At 44.0% G+C, this 17,611-nt stretch overlaps 1 protein-coding gene across 2 annotated transcripts in view; it reads left to right on the forward strand.

Annotated features, from left to right (window-relative positions):
- The window catches only part of tbc1d17 (TBC1 domain family, member 17), a 43,850-nt gene that overhangs the window by 21,582 nt on the left and 4,657 nt on the right, over positions 1-17,611 (forward strand). For both annotated transcript variants that reach the window (XM_072588845.1, XM_072588844.1), the window contains exons 9-15: positions 952-1,055; positions 3,642-3,736; positions 5,514-5,630; positions 8,932-9,032; positions 11,224-11,323; positions 16,090-16,187; positions 16,806-16,922. In XM_072588845.1, coding sequence (XP_072444946.1) covers positions 952-1,055; positions 3,642-3,736; positions 5,514-5,630; positions 8,932-9,032; positions 11,224-11,323; positions 16,090-16,187; positions 16,806-16,922 — 732 coding nt within the window. The remainder of the gene's footprint in view (positions 1-951; positions 1,056-3,641; positions 3,737-5,513; positions 5,631-8,931; positions 9,033-11,223; positions 11,324-16,089; positions 16,188-16,805; positions 16,923-17,611) is intronic.

Genomic DNA, 17,611 nt, shown 5'->3' on the forward strand with positions numbered 1-17,611 from the left:
CTCGGATGCTGCCTGACCTGCTGTGCTTTTCCAGCCCCACACTTTTTGATTCTGATCTCCAGGATCTGCAGTCCTCAGTTTCTCCTACATACGCATACAGACAGATGGGGTGGATGGATAAACTGGGAAGCAATGGTCTCTGTCCCGTTCATTCACTGAAATGATCCTTCTGGCTTGCCAGGACTTGCAGTTCCTTGATCTTCCTTTTTTCCAGAAGGGGCAGAACCATTTATAAAATCTCTGACTGGTTAAAAACAACAGCCTACAGCAAATGGTGAGGACAAATAAACTGGCTTTTTTTGTGGGCTGTCGGTGTTTTAATGTACAGACAAGGACAGCACCTCTTCTGAAGGTTGGCAGGCTTCTAGCTAACTCATTCACTCCCACAAACTGTTCAGATACCTGGGAGCGAATCATACAGTTGTTTGCAGGCAGAGGGTCTTTTGTCATTGCTGGATGGAGTAATGACCAATTGTCAATCAGCTACTTGTTGTCATGCCGATCTGCATTTTATACACCCTCACTGGTGCCAGTTTGTCTGCAACTAAAGCTCCCCCACTAGTTGAACAAACATCCGTGTAAACAGTACTGACTGTAAGTACTGCTTTTAAAAGGTGGAGTAATCCCTTCTGCAATCCTTAGGTTTTAAAATCATTTTCTCCTTTCAGCTTACAATCTGAAGTACCAAAAAATTTAAAAAACAAAGATCATTACACATTCCAGATCATCATAACTCTGCAATTAAAAACATGCCTCTCTCCATCCCCTCTGAAGAGAAACATTCTTTTAATTGCAGAGTTGTTGTTATAATCTGGAATAATTTTTGACAATTACTTTAAATGTGTCTCTACTTACTGACCTTTCTATCAATAGAATTGACTTATCCCCATTTGATGTATCAGAATCCCTCCTAAAATGTGGCCACTTTATTAATTGTTCGTTCAATCTCAGGGACTGTGCCACAGCATCCGTCGGGAAGTCTGGAAATTCCTTTTGGGATACTACTCCTGGGGCAGCACGGCTGAGGAACGCAAAACTGTGGTAAAGCAAAAAACGTAAGGAGCTATTCCACTGTGATCTGTGTTGAAAATGGACTGCTTAGGACTGAAGAGAGAAGGCAGTCTGCCTGTTATCACGGGTAATGATGTGGTGGTTGTGTTCTTGTGCAACTCGGCATAATAGAAAAATCACGCTTTAGAAACAACGCTTAAAGTGTTGGTGGTGTTGGCGATGTAATCATGTTATTAGCTAGTACTCATTTTAAAAGTTCACACTTTAGAAGCGATGTCCCGTTTGTCGATCACGTTAACAAAACATACATTATAGCAGAATGACCCATATGAGTGAACGAGCATTCAACTGTTAACCAGGTACGGAGATCTATCCTTCGAGATGCAAAAACAGAAATTGCTGGAAAAGCTCAGCAGGTTTGGCAGCATTGGTGGAGACAAATCAGAATCAACTTTTCAGGTGGAGTGACCCTTCCTCAGAACGGATGGTAGCTAGGAAACTGTTAGTTTATATTCAGAAGGTGGGGGGGGGTGTAAGGAGTAAACGATAGGTGAGAGTAGAGCCCAAACAGAGAGAAGAACAGTTGAATGGACAAACAACGATCAGGCGAGGAGGGTGAATAACTGTAAGTGGGGATTGTTAGTGGCTAACAATGGGAGGTGTGTAATAGCAGACTGTGATAACCAGGCCTGGTGTGTAGGGGTCATGGAAGAGCTCAAACCCTAAAGTTGTTGAAATTCGTATTGAGTCCAGAAGGCTGTAGAGTTCTCAAGTGGAAAATGAGATGCTTATCCTTCTAGATGCTCCAATTAACGAAGGTAACGCAGGAAACATTTTCAAGAGTAGGCCTTTCGGTCCCTCGCACCTGCTCTTCTATCCAGTAGATCATGGCTAACCTTCTATCTCAACACCATATTCCTGCACTGTCCCCATATCCCTTGGTATCTTTTCAATATATATTGTCTGGGGTAGCAAATTCCAAAGATTCACTGTCTTCTGAGTGAAGAAATTCCACTTTTATCACTGCTAAATGCTGTATTCCTTTTTCTGAAACTGTCCACTGATTCTAGATGCACTCCCTTCCCACCTCCCTCCACCCTGAAACCAAGGGAGATGTCCTTCCTGCATCTACCCTGATGAGCCCTGTGAGAATTGTGTGTTTCAATGAAATCATCTCTCAGAATATCAGCCCGTTCACCTCAGTCTATCCTCCTAGGGCAGTCAAATGGTGGGATGATTTGTGGGGAGTGGATTTGATTCATACACTCCCATTCAGAATAAAGTTTGATTTGATTCTATATTTAGGGCGGCACGGTGGCTCAGTGGTTAGCACTGCTGCCTCACAGCACCAGGGACCCAGGTTCAATTCCACCCTCGGGTGACTATCTGTGTGGAGTTTGCACATTCTCCCCGTGTTTGCATGGGATTCCTCCGGGTGCTCTGGTTTCCTCCCACAGTCCAAATATGTGCAGGTCAGGTGAATTGGCCATGCTAAATTGTCCATAGTGTTAGGTGCACTAGTCAGAAGGAAATAGGTCTGGGTGGGTTACTGTTTGGAGGGTCGGTGTGGACTTGTCAGGCTGAATGGCCTGTTTCCACACTGTAGGGAATCTAATCTTACCAAATCTTATAAGATGAAAGTTTACTGCAATTCTGACTGTGAAGGTCCCAAGTGTAAAATAGGACAAACCAGTCAGATTCTGACCTGACCTGAATCCACAGCATTAAGCCCCTAATTTGGAACAAGTTGACACCAATTTTCTGGTTTTGCAACAACAACAATTTGCACTTAACACAGTGAAGCTCTCCAAGGTCCTTCACAGGAGTATTATCCATTAAAATCTGGCACCGAGCTAAACAGTGACTAAAAATGTAAACAAAGCCCATCTAGAAGCAGAAGAGAGAACCTGAGAGGCTTAGGGTGGGAGGTTTGGGGTCTGAAACTATCAGGTATGTGAAAATTGGGGAGGTACAAAAGGCTGGCGGGGGGGGCCTGGAAATATCAGTGGGTTGAAGAACATGGGGACGTTACAAAGAAAGGTCATGGAGAGATTTGGAAAGTGGGGATATAATGTTTACAGTCAGTGCTGGCTGATGGGGTACTGATTGCCTACTGTTCTCACTATTGAGTTATTTACCTCTAAGTGAGCTAACTGATCTGCGAGTCCTTGTTCTGGAATACAGTCAGTTCTGAAAAAAATGGCACAGTCATGTGCTCATACGATCTCGCATTGTAAGAAAATTACACAATAGCTGTGCCATTTAAACTAATGAGACCCGAATCGCATTATAGCCAATACAGGTCAGGAAAGTTCCCTTTCTGCAAATAACAGTCTAAATTCTTCAATCACGTTAAAGCCAATTAGCATTGGAGACAGGGAACCAACTGTACTCTAACAGATCTCATCTGCATTATTCTGACCTAGGAATGCAGGCGCTAGCTGTATTGATTACTGATTGCTCTCACTTACGAATAATCTGGTCATTTGTAGGTTTTTTTCCTTGCTTGTCCCATTCTGGCCTGGTCAACTGGGCTGCACCTGCAAGGATCAAACTCCAGGTGGCTTTTCTGTTCCCTTCCCCACGTTCTTCTGTATTTCTCTGCTAACCTGTATGGGTCTTTTCATCAGGGATGAGTATTTCCGGATGAAACTGCAGTGGAAGTCGGTGACTGAAGATCAGGAACGGCGAAATTCCCAACTGCGAGCGTACAAGAGTCTAATTGGTGAGTTTAATGGGGAGGTGAGTTAACTGTTAGATCAGTCTGCAGCTGTCAGAGCATCTCAATTGGTGAGTCACCACACACAAATTCCCGTCTAGGCTTACCTCGGAGTAGTGGCAGCCAGGGGAAGTACTGCACAGCTACAGGCACCAAGGCACAAAGCCTCAGCATAAAGCCCCTGACACTTGACAATGTCACAACATGAATTTAAAAGTAAAATATTTGTTTCATAGAGTGTGGGTGGCATTAGCTGGGCCAGCATTTATTGCCAGTTCCAACTGCCCTTCAGAAGGTAGTGGTAAGCTGTTGCAGGCCATAAGGTGTCAGAACACCGACTGTGCTGTTAGTTAGAGAGAGAGAGAGAGAGAGTGTGTGTTCCAGGATGTTAACCCAGCTGCAGTGAAGGAACAGCGATATTATTCTAAGTCAGGATGTATGGGGCTTGGAGGGGAACTTGCAAATGATGATCTTTCCATGTATGTGCTGCCCTTGTCCTTCCTATGGCAGAGGTCACAGGTTTGAAAGGTATGCTTGACTTGCTGCACCACATCTTGTGAAGGTCTACAGTGTGTGCTGATAATGGGAACACTGAATATTTAAGGAGGTGTATGTGATGCCAGTCCAGTTGACTGCTTTGTCTTGGATGGTGCTGAGCTTCATGAGTGTTGGAGTTATGCTCATGTAGGAACATGGGGAGTACTCCATCGCACTCCTAACCTGTGTCTTGTAGATGGGATTGAGTAAATTAAGCTTCAGCATAGCTGTTCTTGGAGATGTTCTTGTAGGACAGAAGCTTAAATGCATATTTTATAGACTGGTTCTAAACCATGAGGAATTCAAGGAGAGTAGACGGAAGCTGTTCTGAGTGCTAGAGAACCAGAGAAGACTGATGTTAGGCAATTGACTCAACAACAAATGACTCAAACACAATATGAGGACAATATTTTTCATGAGATAAATATGTAATATGTGGTACACACTATTTAAGTTGATGGTGGAGGCAAATTCAATCTTTCAAAAGAAATACAACCAGAATGGAAAAGGGCCAAGGAAGGGACTAGGTTGCTCATGCAGAGTGTTGGTATTAGCTCAATGGGTTGAATGGCTTCCTTAAACTTCCTGTGATTCTGCAAAATATAGTTTGAAATGACTTAATTGAATGTGCTAGAAAACCAATGATTGGAAATACAGCTGCAGAACTCTGCAGCAATTCATTTATTCTCCCCTGATATTAGTGAGTCGGGGATATCACTGACAAGGCTGCAATGGTTACAATTATTGACAAGGTGGTAATGACTAGCTGAAATTCTCATCTTACTGCTATTCCGAAGAGAGATATGACACAACTATGAGTCTGACACCCAACATAATCCACAGTGGTGAATGTACACATCGTGTTTGACACCTATTCAGTGCGATAAGTATTCGGTATGCAAGAGGCTGGAAGAACACAGCCAGCCAGGCAGCATCAGGAGGTGGAGAAGTTAACTTTTTGGGTATAACCCTTCTTCAGGATTAGAGGTGGGATTCAGGGTAGCTGCGTCTATCACTACCTCACCACTCTGCCTCTCTCCCCATAAAAGCCCCCACCTCCTCTTTATGTGCAGCTCCCCTTACACCCACCCCCAGTCAGAAGAAGGGTTATACCCGAAATGTTGACTTCTCCACCTCCTGATGCTGCCTGGCTATCTGTGTTCCTCCAGCCTCCTGCCTGTCTATTCGGGTCTGCATGATAAAATAATTTTTCACATCAATTGCTGAACTGACTTGTCATCCACAGAACGAGATGTCAGCAGGACTGATCGCAACAACAAGTTCTATGAGGGGAATGACAACCCAGGCCTGGTGTTGCTGAATGACGTATTGATGACTTACTGCATGTATAACTTCGATCTGGGTAAGTTCCCACTTCCACACTCTTCTCAAACACGCGCATGTTGCTGACTGGGCACATCCAGTGACTCCAAATGACTACAACTTGCATTTATATAGTGCCTTTAACATTATAAACAGCACTAAGCTATTTCACAGATGGCCACTGAGTATTGTACACTCTTACCCGGAGTTGAACAAAAACTTAGACTAAGAGGTAACTCTTAAGAATTGGGCAAATACAAAGAATTTTAAATTTGGGGCATTCGAGGCTCAGGAACAAATATAGTTTATAAAAGAGACTTGGTTTAATCTAAAATACTGGCAACAATGTTTCTGATAAGTTTGAATTTACAGAAAGTCAATGTTGGCTGATCAACCAGTAGAGTATTGGCATGTATTATCCACTTTCATCTTGGAATTATTTTGAAAACAGTAAGAAGAATCTGCGTGTTGCAGTCTGTCTTTCCAGACTTCTTCTTTGATAAGTGAGCTGTGTTAACACCATTCTTCCCTTAGTTGTCCTCCTCCATGTCCCAGCATACCTAATAATGGCTTCCCTTCACCTTTCCCACACTGTTACCCTATCCTTGCTTATTCACATCCCTCACCTACTGTCCAGCATCAATTACTTCATAAGTGTTGCCTATGTGCTTTTATCTGGGTGATGCTGCGGTTCAGTCTCTAGTCCTACAACTGTCCATGTACTCCGTCCCTGCCTCTTGGCCCAGCATGGGGTCCCCTCACCACAGCGTGCTGATCATTGGGCCCTGTGTGTCTTCCATGTGGATTCAAAGTGATTCGTGGCCCAACAGGAATTAGAGACTAGGTGCCAGTGTGGACTAGATTGAAAGGACTGCTATTCTGAAATTGTAATTTCTCTATTTATCTCATTTATTTCTATGAACTGTAACGCTGGACTTTTTATTTCTTTATTTTCTTTTTTTATGCTAAGAACTTGTACTGACGAATGTGTACCTAGGTATTTTGTACCTAAGATGGCGACATGTAAGCTTTTCACTGTACTCGTTTAGGTACATGTGACTGTAACGCTAATTCAATTGAACTCATCACGTGAATAATCTTGAATTTCTTCCAACATTCTGCAAGTTCAAAGTCACCCTGTTCAGCTTCTGATAAAACACTGAAACATCCTCCCTGCTTGTTTCTTGCTCGGACTGAATCCAATGATCTAATCCCATGATGAGCTGTTTGACCTGAACTCGGGTTCAAATCTGCCTCCCTCATTAACCTTGAATAACCTTCTGACTCAGACTGCCTTGTGCTAGGGTCCAGGTATCAGGCTAGTCAATCTGATTTCTGCTAATCATTAAAATAAAGCAAAGAATTCCAGATGCTGGAAGTCGGTAGCAACAGCAGAAATCACTGGAGAAGCTCTGCAGGTCTGGAAGCATCTGTGCAGAGAGCAGAGTTAACATTTTGAGTTCAGTGACATTGATTATTGCCTTCCTTTGTTGTAAAACATTTAACAGGTAGAAAGCGCAATATTAATGCAAGTTGTTGTATAAGCAGACATGATTATCATGATGGGCACGCGATTACCCAGGCAGTATTGTGATGAACAAGTGTTTTTTTCTTGTTGCTGATTGAGGAATAGTGTGAATAAATCCAGTCAAGAGCTGTGGGCTAAAGTCTAACATATTGTCCATATGGGTTATGATTAGAATAATTCACTGCATCTCGAGCCCTTTCAACCCATTGCACTTCTGCTAGCTCTCTTTACTGCCATCTCTTCCTGCACTTTACCCATATTCTGGCAAATTTCTTCATTTCAAGTATTCACCCTTTGAAAGGTATTAGGGCAGATACTCCGATGGCCAGACAGTCATTACTCCAGGATAGGTAGGAATTGCACATGGGGACTCGGCAGAATCCCATCGTAGCACACTCTGAAAGTAATACCTGGGAAATTTTGAATTTTCCTTTGAATGCTTCTATGCCTGGAAGTCTTCAAAAGTCTATTAAAAATCAGAGACTGTGGGTGGTTCTGACAAAATTAAGTACAATAGTTAGGACAAAGTTAGACTGTATTACTACATGGTATATTCCAGAGTAACTATAAAACTGATCTTGTAGTTAATTCATTCAACCCACTCTTTTCTCTTCCCCCCCCCACCCCCTTCTATTATACCCCCACAAGAGGGCAGTACGATGGCTCAGTGGTTAGCACTGCTGCTTCACAGCACCAGGTTCGATTCCAGCCTCGGGTGACTGTCTGTGTGGAGTTTGCACATTCTCCGTGTGTCTGCGTGGGTTTCCTCCAGGTGCTCCGGTTTCCTCCCACAATCCAAAGATGTGCAGGGTAGGTGAATTGGCCATGCTAAATTGTCCATAGTGCTAGGTGCATTAGTCAGAGGGAAATGGGTCTGGGTGGGTTATTCTTTGGAGGATCGGTGTGGACTGGTTGGGCTGAAGGGCCTGTTTCCACACAGTACGGAATCTAATCTAAAAAAGACCCTGCCATAACCTCCTGCCAACACAGGTCATCTTTGCACCCAAAGCACTCCCCCACCAAACCTGACATTCAACCTCCCACAGCCCACTCAACCCAGTTTTTCTCTAGCCCCTCTTGACCTGACCACCTTGTACTCTGGCACTCTACTGAGCTGGTACCCCACCTGTCTGGCATCCTATCATTTAGCACCCTACTCCTCTCCAGCTGGTACCCTGCCAACCTGACATTGTATCCCCTATCCAACTGGCAACCTAACTTCCTAGCACTATAACATCACACTTGGATAATTAGCCTTTGTTAGGCGCTGTCAAATGTGGCTTTCCGCACCTTTTACATTTCAGAGTAGAGGGTACAGTGACTGACTGCTGTAACAAGTCGAGGTTAACCTTCGCCACAAAAGAACTGTCAAAAGGCAAATACATCCACACTCTGGCTGGAGATGCAAGCGGCCTCTCTTCTAAGAAGTACAGAGCGCCTTTCTCTTCTGTAAATAGAAAGATTGGAGTGGCATCTGTGTGATATTGCTGTTCCCTAGGAATTTGAGTCCATTAAATCTGCTTTCGGCATCCTTTCATATTGCTGCAACCTGCTGCTTAAAAAGATACACTTGTCTCCTCTTAACTTCAATCCTTGTCCATTTGATTACTGACTGTTATCACTGGAAACAGTTTCTCTATCTATTCTATCAAAGCCCTTGAATAATTTAAATGTCATCTTAACCTTCCCAGTTCAAAGTACAGCTCCATCTTCCTCCGTGTTCAGCTTCCTCAGCTCTGATACCATTCTGAAACTTCCTTCAATCCTCTCTGCAAGCTGAGCATTTCCAATAGTTGTCGTTATGTTTTTGCAGGTTATGTTCAAGGAATGAGTGACCTCCTCTCTCCGATACTGTACGTTACACAGAATGAAGTCGATTCCTTCTGGTGTTTCACTGGCTTCATGGAGCGAGTGGTGAGTGCTCCCAGTGCCGTGGATATTCTGCTTCACCAAGAACAGCACCTTTCACATCCTCCGGACTTCCCAAATTGCTGGTAGAGCAATGAGATGCAGCACTGGGGAAGCAATAGCCTGGTGATCTAATCTCTGGACAGTTAATCCAGAGAGCTGGGTAACAATCTGGGGTCCCACGTTTCAATCCCACCATGGCAGATGGTGGAATTTGAATTCAGTTTAAAAAAAAATTTGAGTCTCATAGAGTCATAGAGATGCACACCGCAGAAACAGACCCTTTGGTCCAACCCGTCCATGCCGACCAGATATCCCAACCCAATCTCGTCCCACTTGCCAGCACCCGGCTCATATCGCTCCAAACCCTTCCTATTCTTGTACCCAACCAGATGCCTTTTAAATGTTGTAATTGTACCAGCCTCCACCACTTCCTCTGGCAGCTCATTCCATACACGTACCACCCTCTGCATGAAAAAGTTGCCCCTTAGGTCTCTTTTATGTCTTTCCCCTCTCACCCTAAACCTCTGCCCTCTAGTTCTGGACTCCCCAACCCCAGGTAAACGACTTTGTCTATTTACCCTATCCATGCCCCTCACAATTTTATAAATCTCTATAAGGTCACCCCTCAGCTTCCTCACGATGATCATGAATCCAGTGTTAGAAAATCCCATTTCGATCACTAATGTCCTTTTAGGGAAGGAAAGTGCCATTTTCACCTGGTCTGGTCTACAATGTGGTTGACTCTTAACTGCCCTCTGAGTCGTTAGGGATGATTTTAAAAAAAAGCTATGAAGAGAAGCCGAGAAGGCAGAGGTGCATAAGTTTGTGGGGGATGGACATGGTAGACAGCAGCTGTTTCTCCTCTTTAAGGGTCACTTACTAGGGCGGCATCATTTCGAGGTGAAAGGCAGGAGGTTTAGAGGGGATTTGAGGTCAACCTTTTTCACCCAGAATGCAGCGGGAATCTAGAATGCACTGTCTGGAAGGTGTGGGAAACCTCAACCTTTTTAAAAAGTACTTGGCTGGGCACTTGAAGCATCATAACATTCAAGCCAAGTGCTGAAAAGTGGGACTAGTGTCAATTCGGAGTAGTTTTTCCAATGAGCTGAATGGCCTCTTCTATACTGCACGGTTCTGTGAATTAAGTACTATTGCTGTGCCATCACTTATAGTAAAGTAGGAACAGGATAACCCCACACAGGTGCCAAACCTAAATTAATGTGTTCAGGAGTCACACGGCACCAGGTTATCGCCAAACAGGTTTATTTGAAATCCCAACCTTTTGGAGCACAGCTTCTTCATCACCTGACAAAGGGGCACTGCACCGAAAGCTTGTGATTTCAAATAAACCTTTTGGCTCTAACCGGGTATCGTGTGACTTCTGACCTTGTCTATTCCTGTCCAACACTGGCAGCTCTCATCTTAAATTAATACAATATATAGCTCCACACTGTCTCTCCAAGCTTACAAAAGGGGATCACGTACTTACCTTCTAGCGTATTGGGCTCTCTTGCTCACTCTCACTTCCTTTATGGATGATTCAAAAAGAAGCAACAAAGGTGAATACCAGACTGGAGTTGTTTAAATCATCTGAACCTTTTAAACTAGATTCCAGCCTGTAACTCACTTCTGGATGATAGTAGGCAGTAATATTTTTAAGGAATGTTCTATTCCACTATTCTTAGGTGCAGAATTAACAACTGTATCTCTCTTATTTATCTCTAGCATAATAAACAATGCTCAATAAGCCATACGCAGTATGAAACGCCCTGTAGTTATCCAGCAATATGTGATTCTCTCTACAGTAGTTGGGGATTAAGTACTTGTCCAATTTTATTTTTAGCAAAATATTGTGGATGTTGGAAATCTGAAATAAAACAGAACATGCTGGAGGTACTCCGCAACTCTGGTAGTATCTCTGCAAACAGAGAATTAATGTTTCCAATCGATGACTTTATCTCCAGTTCTGACAGAAAGTGATTGGTCTGAACCATTTACTCTATTCTCCTGTCCAGAGATGCTGCAGGACCGCTGTGTGTTTCCACCATTTTGCATTTTAGATGTATCTCTGATAAAGGAAGATTCTAATTCCGAGCAAATGGTTTGAATTGTGGTTGTGATTGTGGTTGTTTCGTTTCTGGCAGTGTTTAATTCTATCAGTGTTAGCAGTCTTGTCTCTTATCTCTGTTCACAGCACCGCAACTTTGAGGAGAGCCAAGAGAGCATGAAAGAGCAGTTAGAAAAGTTGGCCCTGCTGCTGAGAGTTCTGGATTCTGCACTTTGTGACTTTCTAGGTCAGTATCTGAGGAGTTACGCACGGCACTGTGTGTTTTGTGATCATCAGTGAACATTCCCACCCTGACCTTTTATGACGGAGGGAAGGTCATTGATAAAGCAACTTCCCGAATTCCCTACTTCCCCAATTGGCATAGGGATAAGAAAATTAAGGAAGTAAACACGTGCTTAAGGGATTGGTGTGGGAAAGAGGGATTCCACTTCATTGGCATCAGTTTTGGAACCGGGGGGGATCTGTACCGTTGGGACGGTCTCCACCTGAACCGATCAGGTACCAATGTTCTTGCGAAGAGGATAAATAGGGTGGTCAGTAGGACTTTAAACTTCTAAGTTGGGGGGAAGGGAAAGTGAAAGCGACAGGGAGTATGGAGTTAAATGGAAAGATAAGCAGCAGGATAGCATGTTTCCAGGCGGATTTAAACTTGAGGCAGACTGAGAATGCAGCAAAAAGGAAGGATATCTTAGGACATCTTATGACTTCCAATATCTCTAATGATAAGAAAGTTAGTATTAAGGCACTTTACCTGAATGCTCATAGCATTCGTAACGAAGCAGATGAATTAATGGCACAGATCATCGTGAATGATTATGATGTGGTAGGCATCACAGAGACATGATTGCAGGGGGTTCAGGACTGGCAGTTAAACATCCAAGGATTTACAACTTATCGAAAAGACAGGGAGGTGGGCAGAGGGCGCGGGGTTGCCTTGTTAGTTAAGAACAAAATTAAATCTATAGCACTGAATGACATAGCGTCGGATGATGTGGAGTCTGTGTGGGTGGAATTGAGGAACCACAAAGGCAAAATAACCAGAACGGGAGTTATGTACAGACCTCCTAACAGTGGTCAGGACCAGGGGCCCAACATGTACCGGGAAATAGAGAAGGCATGTCAGAAAGACAAGGTCACGGTGATCATGGGAGACTTCAATATGCAGGTGGACTGGGTAAATAATGTTGCCAGTGGATCCAAAGAAAGGGAATTCATGGAATGCTTACAGGATGGCTTTTTAGAACAGCTTGTCATGGAGCCCACAAGGGAGCAGGCTATTCTGGACCTAGTGCTATTTAATGAACCGGACTTTATAAAAAATCTTACAGTAAGGGAACACTTAGGAACAGCGATCATAATATGGTAGAGTTCAGTCTGCAGTTTGAAAGAGAGAAGGCAAAATCGGATGTAATGGTGTTACAGTTAAATAAAGGTAATTATGAGGGCATGAGAGAGGAACTGACGAAAATAGTCTGGAAGCAGAGCCTAGCGGGGAGGACAGTAGAGCAAAAATGGCAGGAGTTTGTGGGTATAATTGAGGTCACTGTACAGAGGTTCATCCCCAAGAAAAGAAAGATTATCTGGGGAGGGATTGGACAGCCATGGCTGACAAAGGAAGTCAGGAAATGTATTAAAGAAAAAGAGAGATCCTATAAAGTGGTCAAGAGCACTGGGAAATCAGAAGATTGGGAAGGCTACAAAAACAAACAGAGGATAACAAAGAGAGAAATAAGGAAGGAGAGGATCAAATATGAAGGTAGGCTAGCCAGTAATATTAGAAATGATAGTAAAAGTTTCTTTCAATACATAAGAAACAAACGACAGGCAAAAGTAGACATTGGGCCACTTCAAACTGATGCTGGAAGCCTAGTGATGGGAGATAAGGAAATAGCAGGAGAACTTAACAAGTACTTTGCGACAGTCTTCTTGGTGAAGACATGAGTAATATCCCAACAATTAAAAGGAGTCAGGGGCTGAGTTGAGTAGGTTGCCATTACAAAAGAGAAAGTGCTAGAAAAGCTAAAAGGTCTTAAAATTGATAAATCTCCTGGCCCTGATGGGCTACATCCTAGAGTTCTGAGGGAGATGGCTGAGGAAATAGCGGAGGCGTTGGTTGAGATCTTTCAAAAGTCACTGGAGTCAGGGACAGTCCTGGATGATTGGAAGATCGCTGTTGTAACCCCCTTGTTCAAGAAAGGATCAAGACAAAAGATGGAAAATTATAGGCCAATTAGCCTAACCTCGGTTGTTAGTAAAATTCTAGAATCCATCATTAAGGATGAGGTTTCTAAATTCTTGGAAGAGCAGGGTCGGATTAGAACAAGTCAACATGGATTTAGTAAGGGGAGGTCATGCCTGACAAACCTGTTGGAATTCTTTGAACAGGTGACAAGTAGGTTAGACCAGGGAAACCCAGTGGATGTGGTCTATCTAGACTTCCAAAAGGCCTTTGCTAAGGTGCCACACGGGAGGCTGCTGAGCAAGGTGAGGGCCCATGGTGTTCGAGGTGAGCTACTGGTATGGATTGAGGATTGGCTGTCTGACAGAAGGCAGAGAGTTGGGATAAAAGGTTCTTTTTCGGAATGGCAGCCGGTAACAATCGGTGTACCGCAGGGTTCAGTGTTAGGGCCGCAGCTGTTCACGTTATATATTAATGATCTGGATGAAGGGACTGGGGGCATTCTAGCGAAGTTTGCCAATGATACAAAGTTAGGTAGACAGGCAGGTAGTACTGAGGAAGTGGGGAGGCTGCAGAAGGATCTAGACAGTTTGGGAGAGTGGTCCAGGAAGTGGCTGATAGAATTCAATGTGAGCAAATGCGAGGTCTTGCACTTTGGAAAAAAGAATACAAGCATGGACTACTTTCTAAATGGTGAGAAGCTTCGTAAAGCCAAAGTACAAAGGGATCTGGGAGTGCTAGTCGAGGATTCTCTAAAGGTAAACATGCAGGTTGAGTCAGTGATTAGGAAAGCGAATGCAATGTTGTCATTTATCTCAAGAGGGTTGGAATATAAAAGCACCGTTGTGCTACTGAGACTTTATAAAGCTCTGGTTAGGCCCCATTTGGAGTACTGTGTCCAGTTTTGGTCCCCACACCTCAGGAAGGACATACTGGCACTGGAGCGTGTCCAGCGGAGATTCACACGGATGATCCCTGGAATGGTAGGTCTAATATATGAGGAACGGCTGAGGATCCTGGGATTGTATTCATTGGAGTTTAGAAGATTAAGGGGAGATCTAATAGAAGCTTACAAGATAATACATGGCTTGGAAAGGGTGGACACTAGGAAATTGTTTCCGTTAGGCGAGGAGACTAGGACCCGTGGACACAGCCTTAGAATTAGAGGGGGTAAATTCAGAACAGAAATGCGGAGACATTTCTTCAGCCAGAGAGTGGTGGGCCTGTGGAATTCATTGCCGCAGAGTACAGTGGAGGCCAGGACGCTAAATGTCTTCAAGGCAGAGATTGATAAATTCTTGATGTCACAAGGAATTAAGGGCGACGGGGAGAATGCGGGTAAGTGGAGTTGAAATGCTCATCAGCCATGATTGAATGGCGGAGTGGACTCGATGGGCCGAATGGCCTTACTTCCATTCCTATGTCTTATGGTCTTAACTGGAGATGTTTTGGCGTAGGACTCTGGCCTCTCTACTTTTGCTCCCTGTCCATCTCTCTCACTTTCATGAGCAAATACTTGCGTGGATATATCTCTCTCTCTCACTCGCACGCACACTCTCTTTGTCTCTCTCTCTCTCTCTCTGTCTCTCTCTCACACAAACATGGACAGACAGAGGAGCCTATGTGTACACAGACACTCTCTCAGAAGTGTGCATGTGAACACAGGAACACCATCCGTTTCAGTACCATTTCCTGAATTTAACTTAAATAGAGTAGATAATTCTTCTGTCTGGCAGCTATTAATTGAACCCAGTTTGGACAACCTCCATCCAATTTAATGAGAGCAGAAATGCCGGAGCATTAGCAACTGGCACTGTTCCTGGGGCTTATCTCCCGCAGATCGTAAGATAAATGTTTCACTTCGCATCAACTCCCAGGCCTCCAGCTATGTTCCATAGGCTTGCTTCTGTGCATCAGGGTATGGACTGAGACAGATTCAGGCTCCATGGTTAAGTGGCCTGCTGACACCCATTCATGGATAATATATGATGATTTGATTGAAATACTAGGAGAGCTGCCAGAACTCCTGGAACTAGTGCCACCAGAGGAGCAGCAGAAACTCAAAAGCCTTCTTAAAATCCATTGGCCTGTGAGTAAGAACATCCATCCTTAAAGTCTGTCATCAAATGAGTCTCCCTGGTATCTCCCACAATTACTGTAGTTATTTCTGAGGCAATTATGACAAAGGTACCCAGTATTTGCAGTAGATTAGATTACTTGCAGTGTGGAAATAGGCCCTTCGGCCCAACAAGTCCACACTGACCCTCGAAAGAGCTACCCATCCATTTACCCTTTCACCTAACACTACGTGCAATTTGGCATGGCCAATCCACCATAACCTGCACATTTTTTGGACTGTGGGAGGAAACCCACGCAAATATGGGAAAAACTCCACGCACAGTTGCCTGAGGTGGGAATTGAACCCGGGTCTCTGGCGCTGTGAGGCAGCAGTGCTAACCACTGTGCAACTGTTATGCTTTGGCTCAGAGGGCTGCATTGCACCTGATTCCCTCGGTGCACTTTATTTCTAGTGCACTTTTTATAGTTAGTGGGCTGTCTTCGACACCCTTTTGCGTTCCTGCAGAGTTTAAGAGACAGTGAGGATTGAAGATGCTGGAGATCAGAGTCAGAAAGTGTGGTGCTGGAAAAGCGCAGCCAGTCAGTCCGAGGAACAGGGGAGTTAACGTTTCGAGCATAAGCTTTTCATCAGGAATGAGGTTGTTAGAAACTCCCTGACAAGTGGGGACTGTTTCTGCCTTTATTATGTAGCAACGTTCCTAATGAGTGTTTTCTCTCTCTCTCTCTCTCTCAAGATTCCAGAGAGTCAGGAAGCTTGTGTTTCTGCTTCCGCTGGCTCCTCATCTGGTTTAAGCGAGAGTTCTCATTCCCAGATATACTGCGGCTCTGGGAGGTGAGTGCTGTCTGCCTGCATCTCTTACGTTTATGAAGTGTGACTAGCTGTGTGGAAAATCATCACGTTGTACAGTTCTACTGTGATCAGCCATCATCTTATTGATCAGCAGAGTCGGCTCAAGGGGCTGAATGGCCACCTTTTGCTCTGATTTTTATGTTTCTGTCATGATTGTATTCGTTTGAGGCTGTCTTTAAACCAGATAAATATTCTAAAATATTAACGAGGTTGCATGTATATGAAGATCATTTTCAAAGACTGTCAAAGTTCTTGTGCTGTTTCCCACTGCCGGTTACAAGGCTTCATGTAAACTATTACCATCAGTGGCATTTAATTAGGGAGAATAGTCATCATAATTTTGGAACAGATCATAAATGGGTGCAACAGTGAAGAGGTGAGGGGTTTACAGTGAGCTATATCAGTGCCACAGGCCAAGGTGTGGTCTACCAGTTGCAGGAAGTTAGGTGGTGTGCACTACAGTGCAGGAATGGTCTGTGCTGAACAAAACAAAGTGTGGCAGGGAGAGGGAGGCGGGGAGCAGCAATACTGTTCCCACTGTGAACCCGTTTCTATACTTGTCTCATCTGATGAGTTCTGTTCCCTTGTTCTCGCCACCAGGTTCTGTGGACAGGCCAGCCATGCCCAAATTTCCACCTGCTAGTCTGTTGTGCCATCCTGGACTCCGAGCGCGATGCCCTGATGAACCCCAACTACGGCTTCAATGAGATACTGAAGGTAAAAATAAATCAACCAGTACGCTGTGAAATTACCTTCATCTAAAACTACATCTCAATTTGGTCTCCATCTGTTGAGCCAGTGAGTAGAGCGCTCTGTTATCACCCCTTCAGGCTTCTGTCATCAGAGTCACTTTCCTGTATGTCCTAAGGTGATTGATGTTACTATCTCAAGCCCAGCAATATCAGGTCCAAGACTGTCCCACAATGGGAGGTCAAAGACCATGTTCAGTTTCAGTGTAAATAGTTAAACGTTGCAGTGACTTCAGTTGGTCCTTGATGGTTCTTTGCTGTGGCTCTTTGTGTGTGTGTGGTGGTGGTTTGTTTGTTTGTTGGTGTGTGTATAACAGGCAGTAGACATCAATGGGTCTTTTTTTGTGTTGGCAAAATGTAACAATTAATGTGCCATGGAGACCAGCGCTGGGACATGAACTGTCTGCATTTTATATTACTGACTCAGATGAAAGGACAGAGCAATGGTTGCCAAATTTGTTGACTTCACAAAGATAGGTGGGAACTGAGGTATGAAGAGGACATAATGATATTACATATAGAGTCAGTGAGTCAGCAAAAATCCAGACAAATGATGTTTTGATGGAGGAAAATGTGAAATTGTCTCTCTATTTTGGCATGTAGGAAAAGCAAAGAGCATATTATTTACATAGTGTCTGATTGTAGAGTTTGGGATAC

Source organism: Chiloscyllium punctatum, chromosome 18 (genome assembly GCF_047496795.1).
Source record: "Chiloscyllium punctatum isolate Juve2018m chromosome 18, sChiPun1.3, whole genome shotgun sequence".
NCBI lineage: Eukaryota > Metazoa > Chordata > Chondrichthyes > Orectolobiformes > Hemiscylliidae > Chiloscyllium > Chiloscyllium punctatum.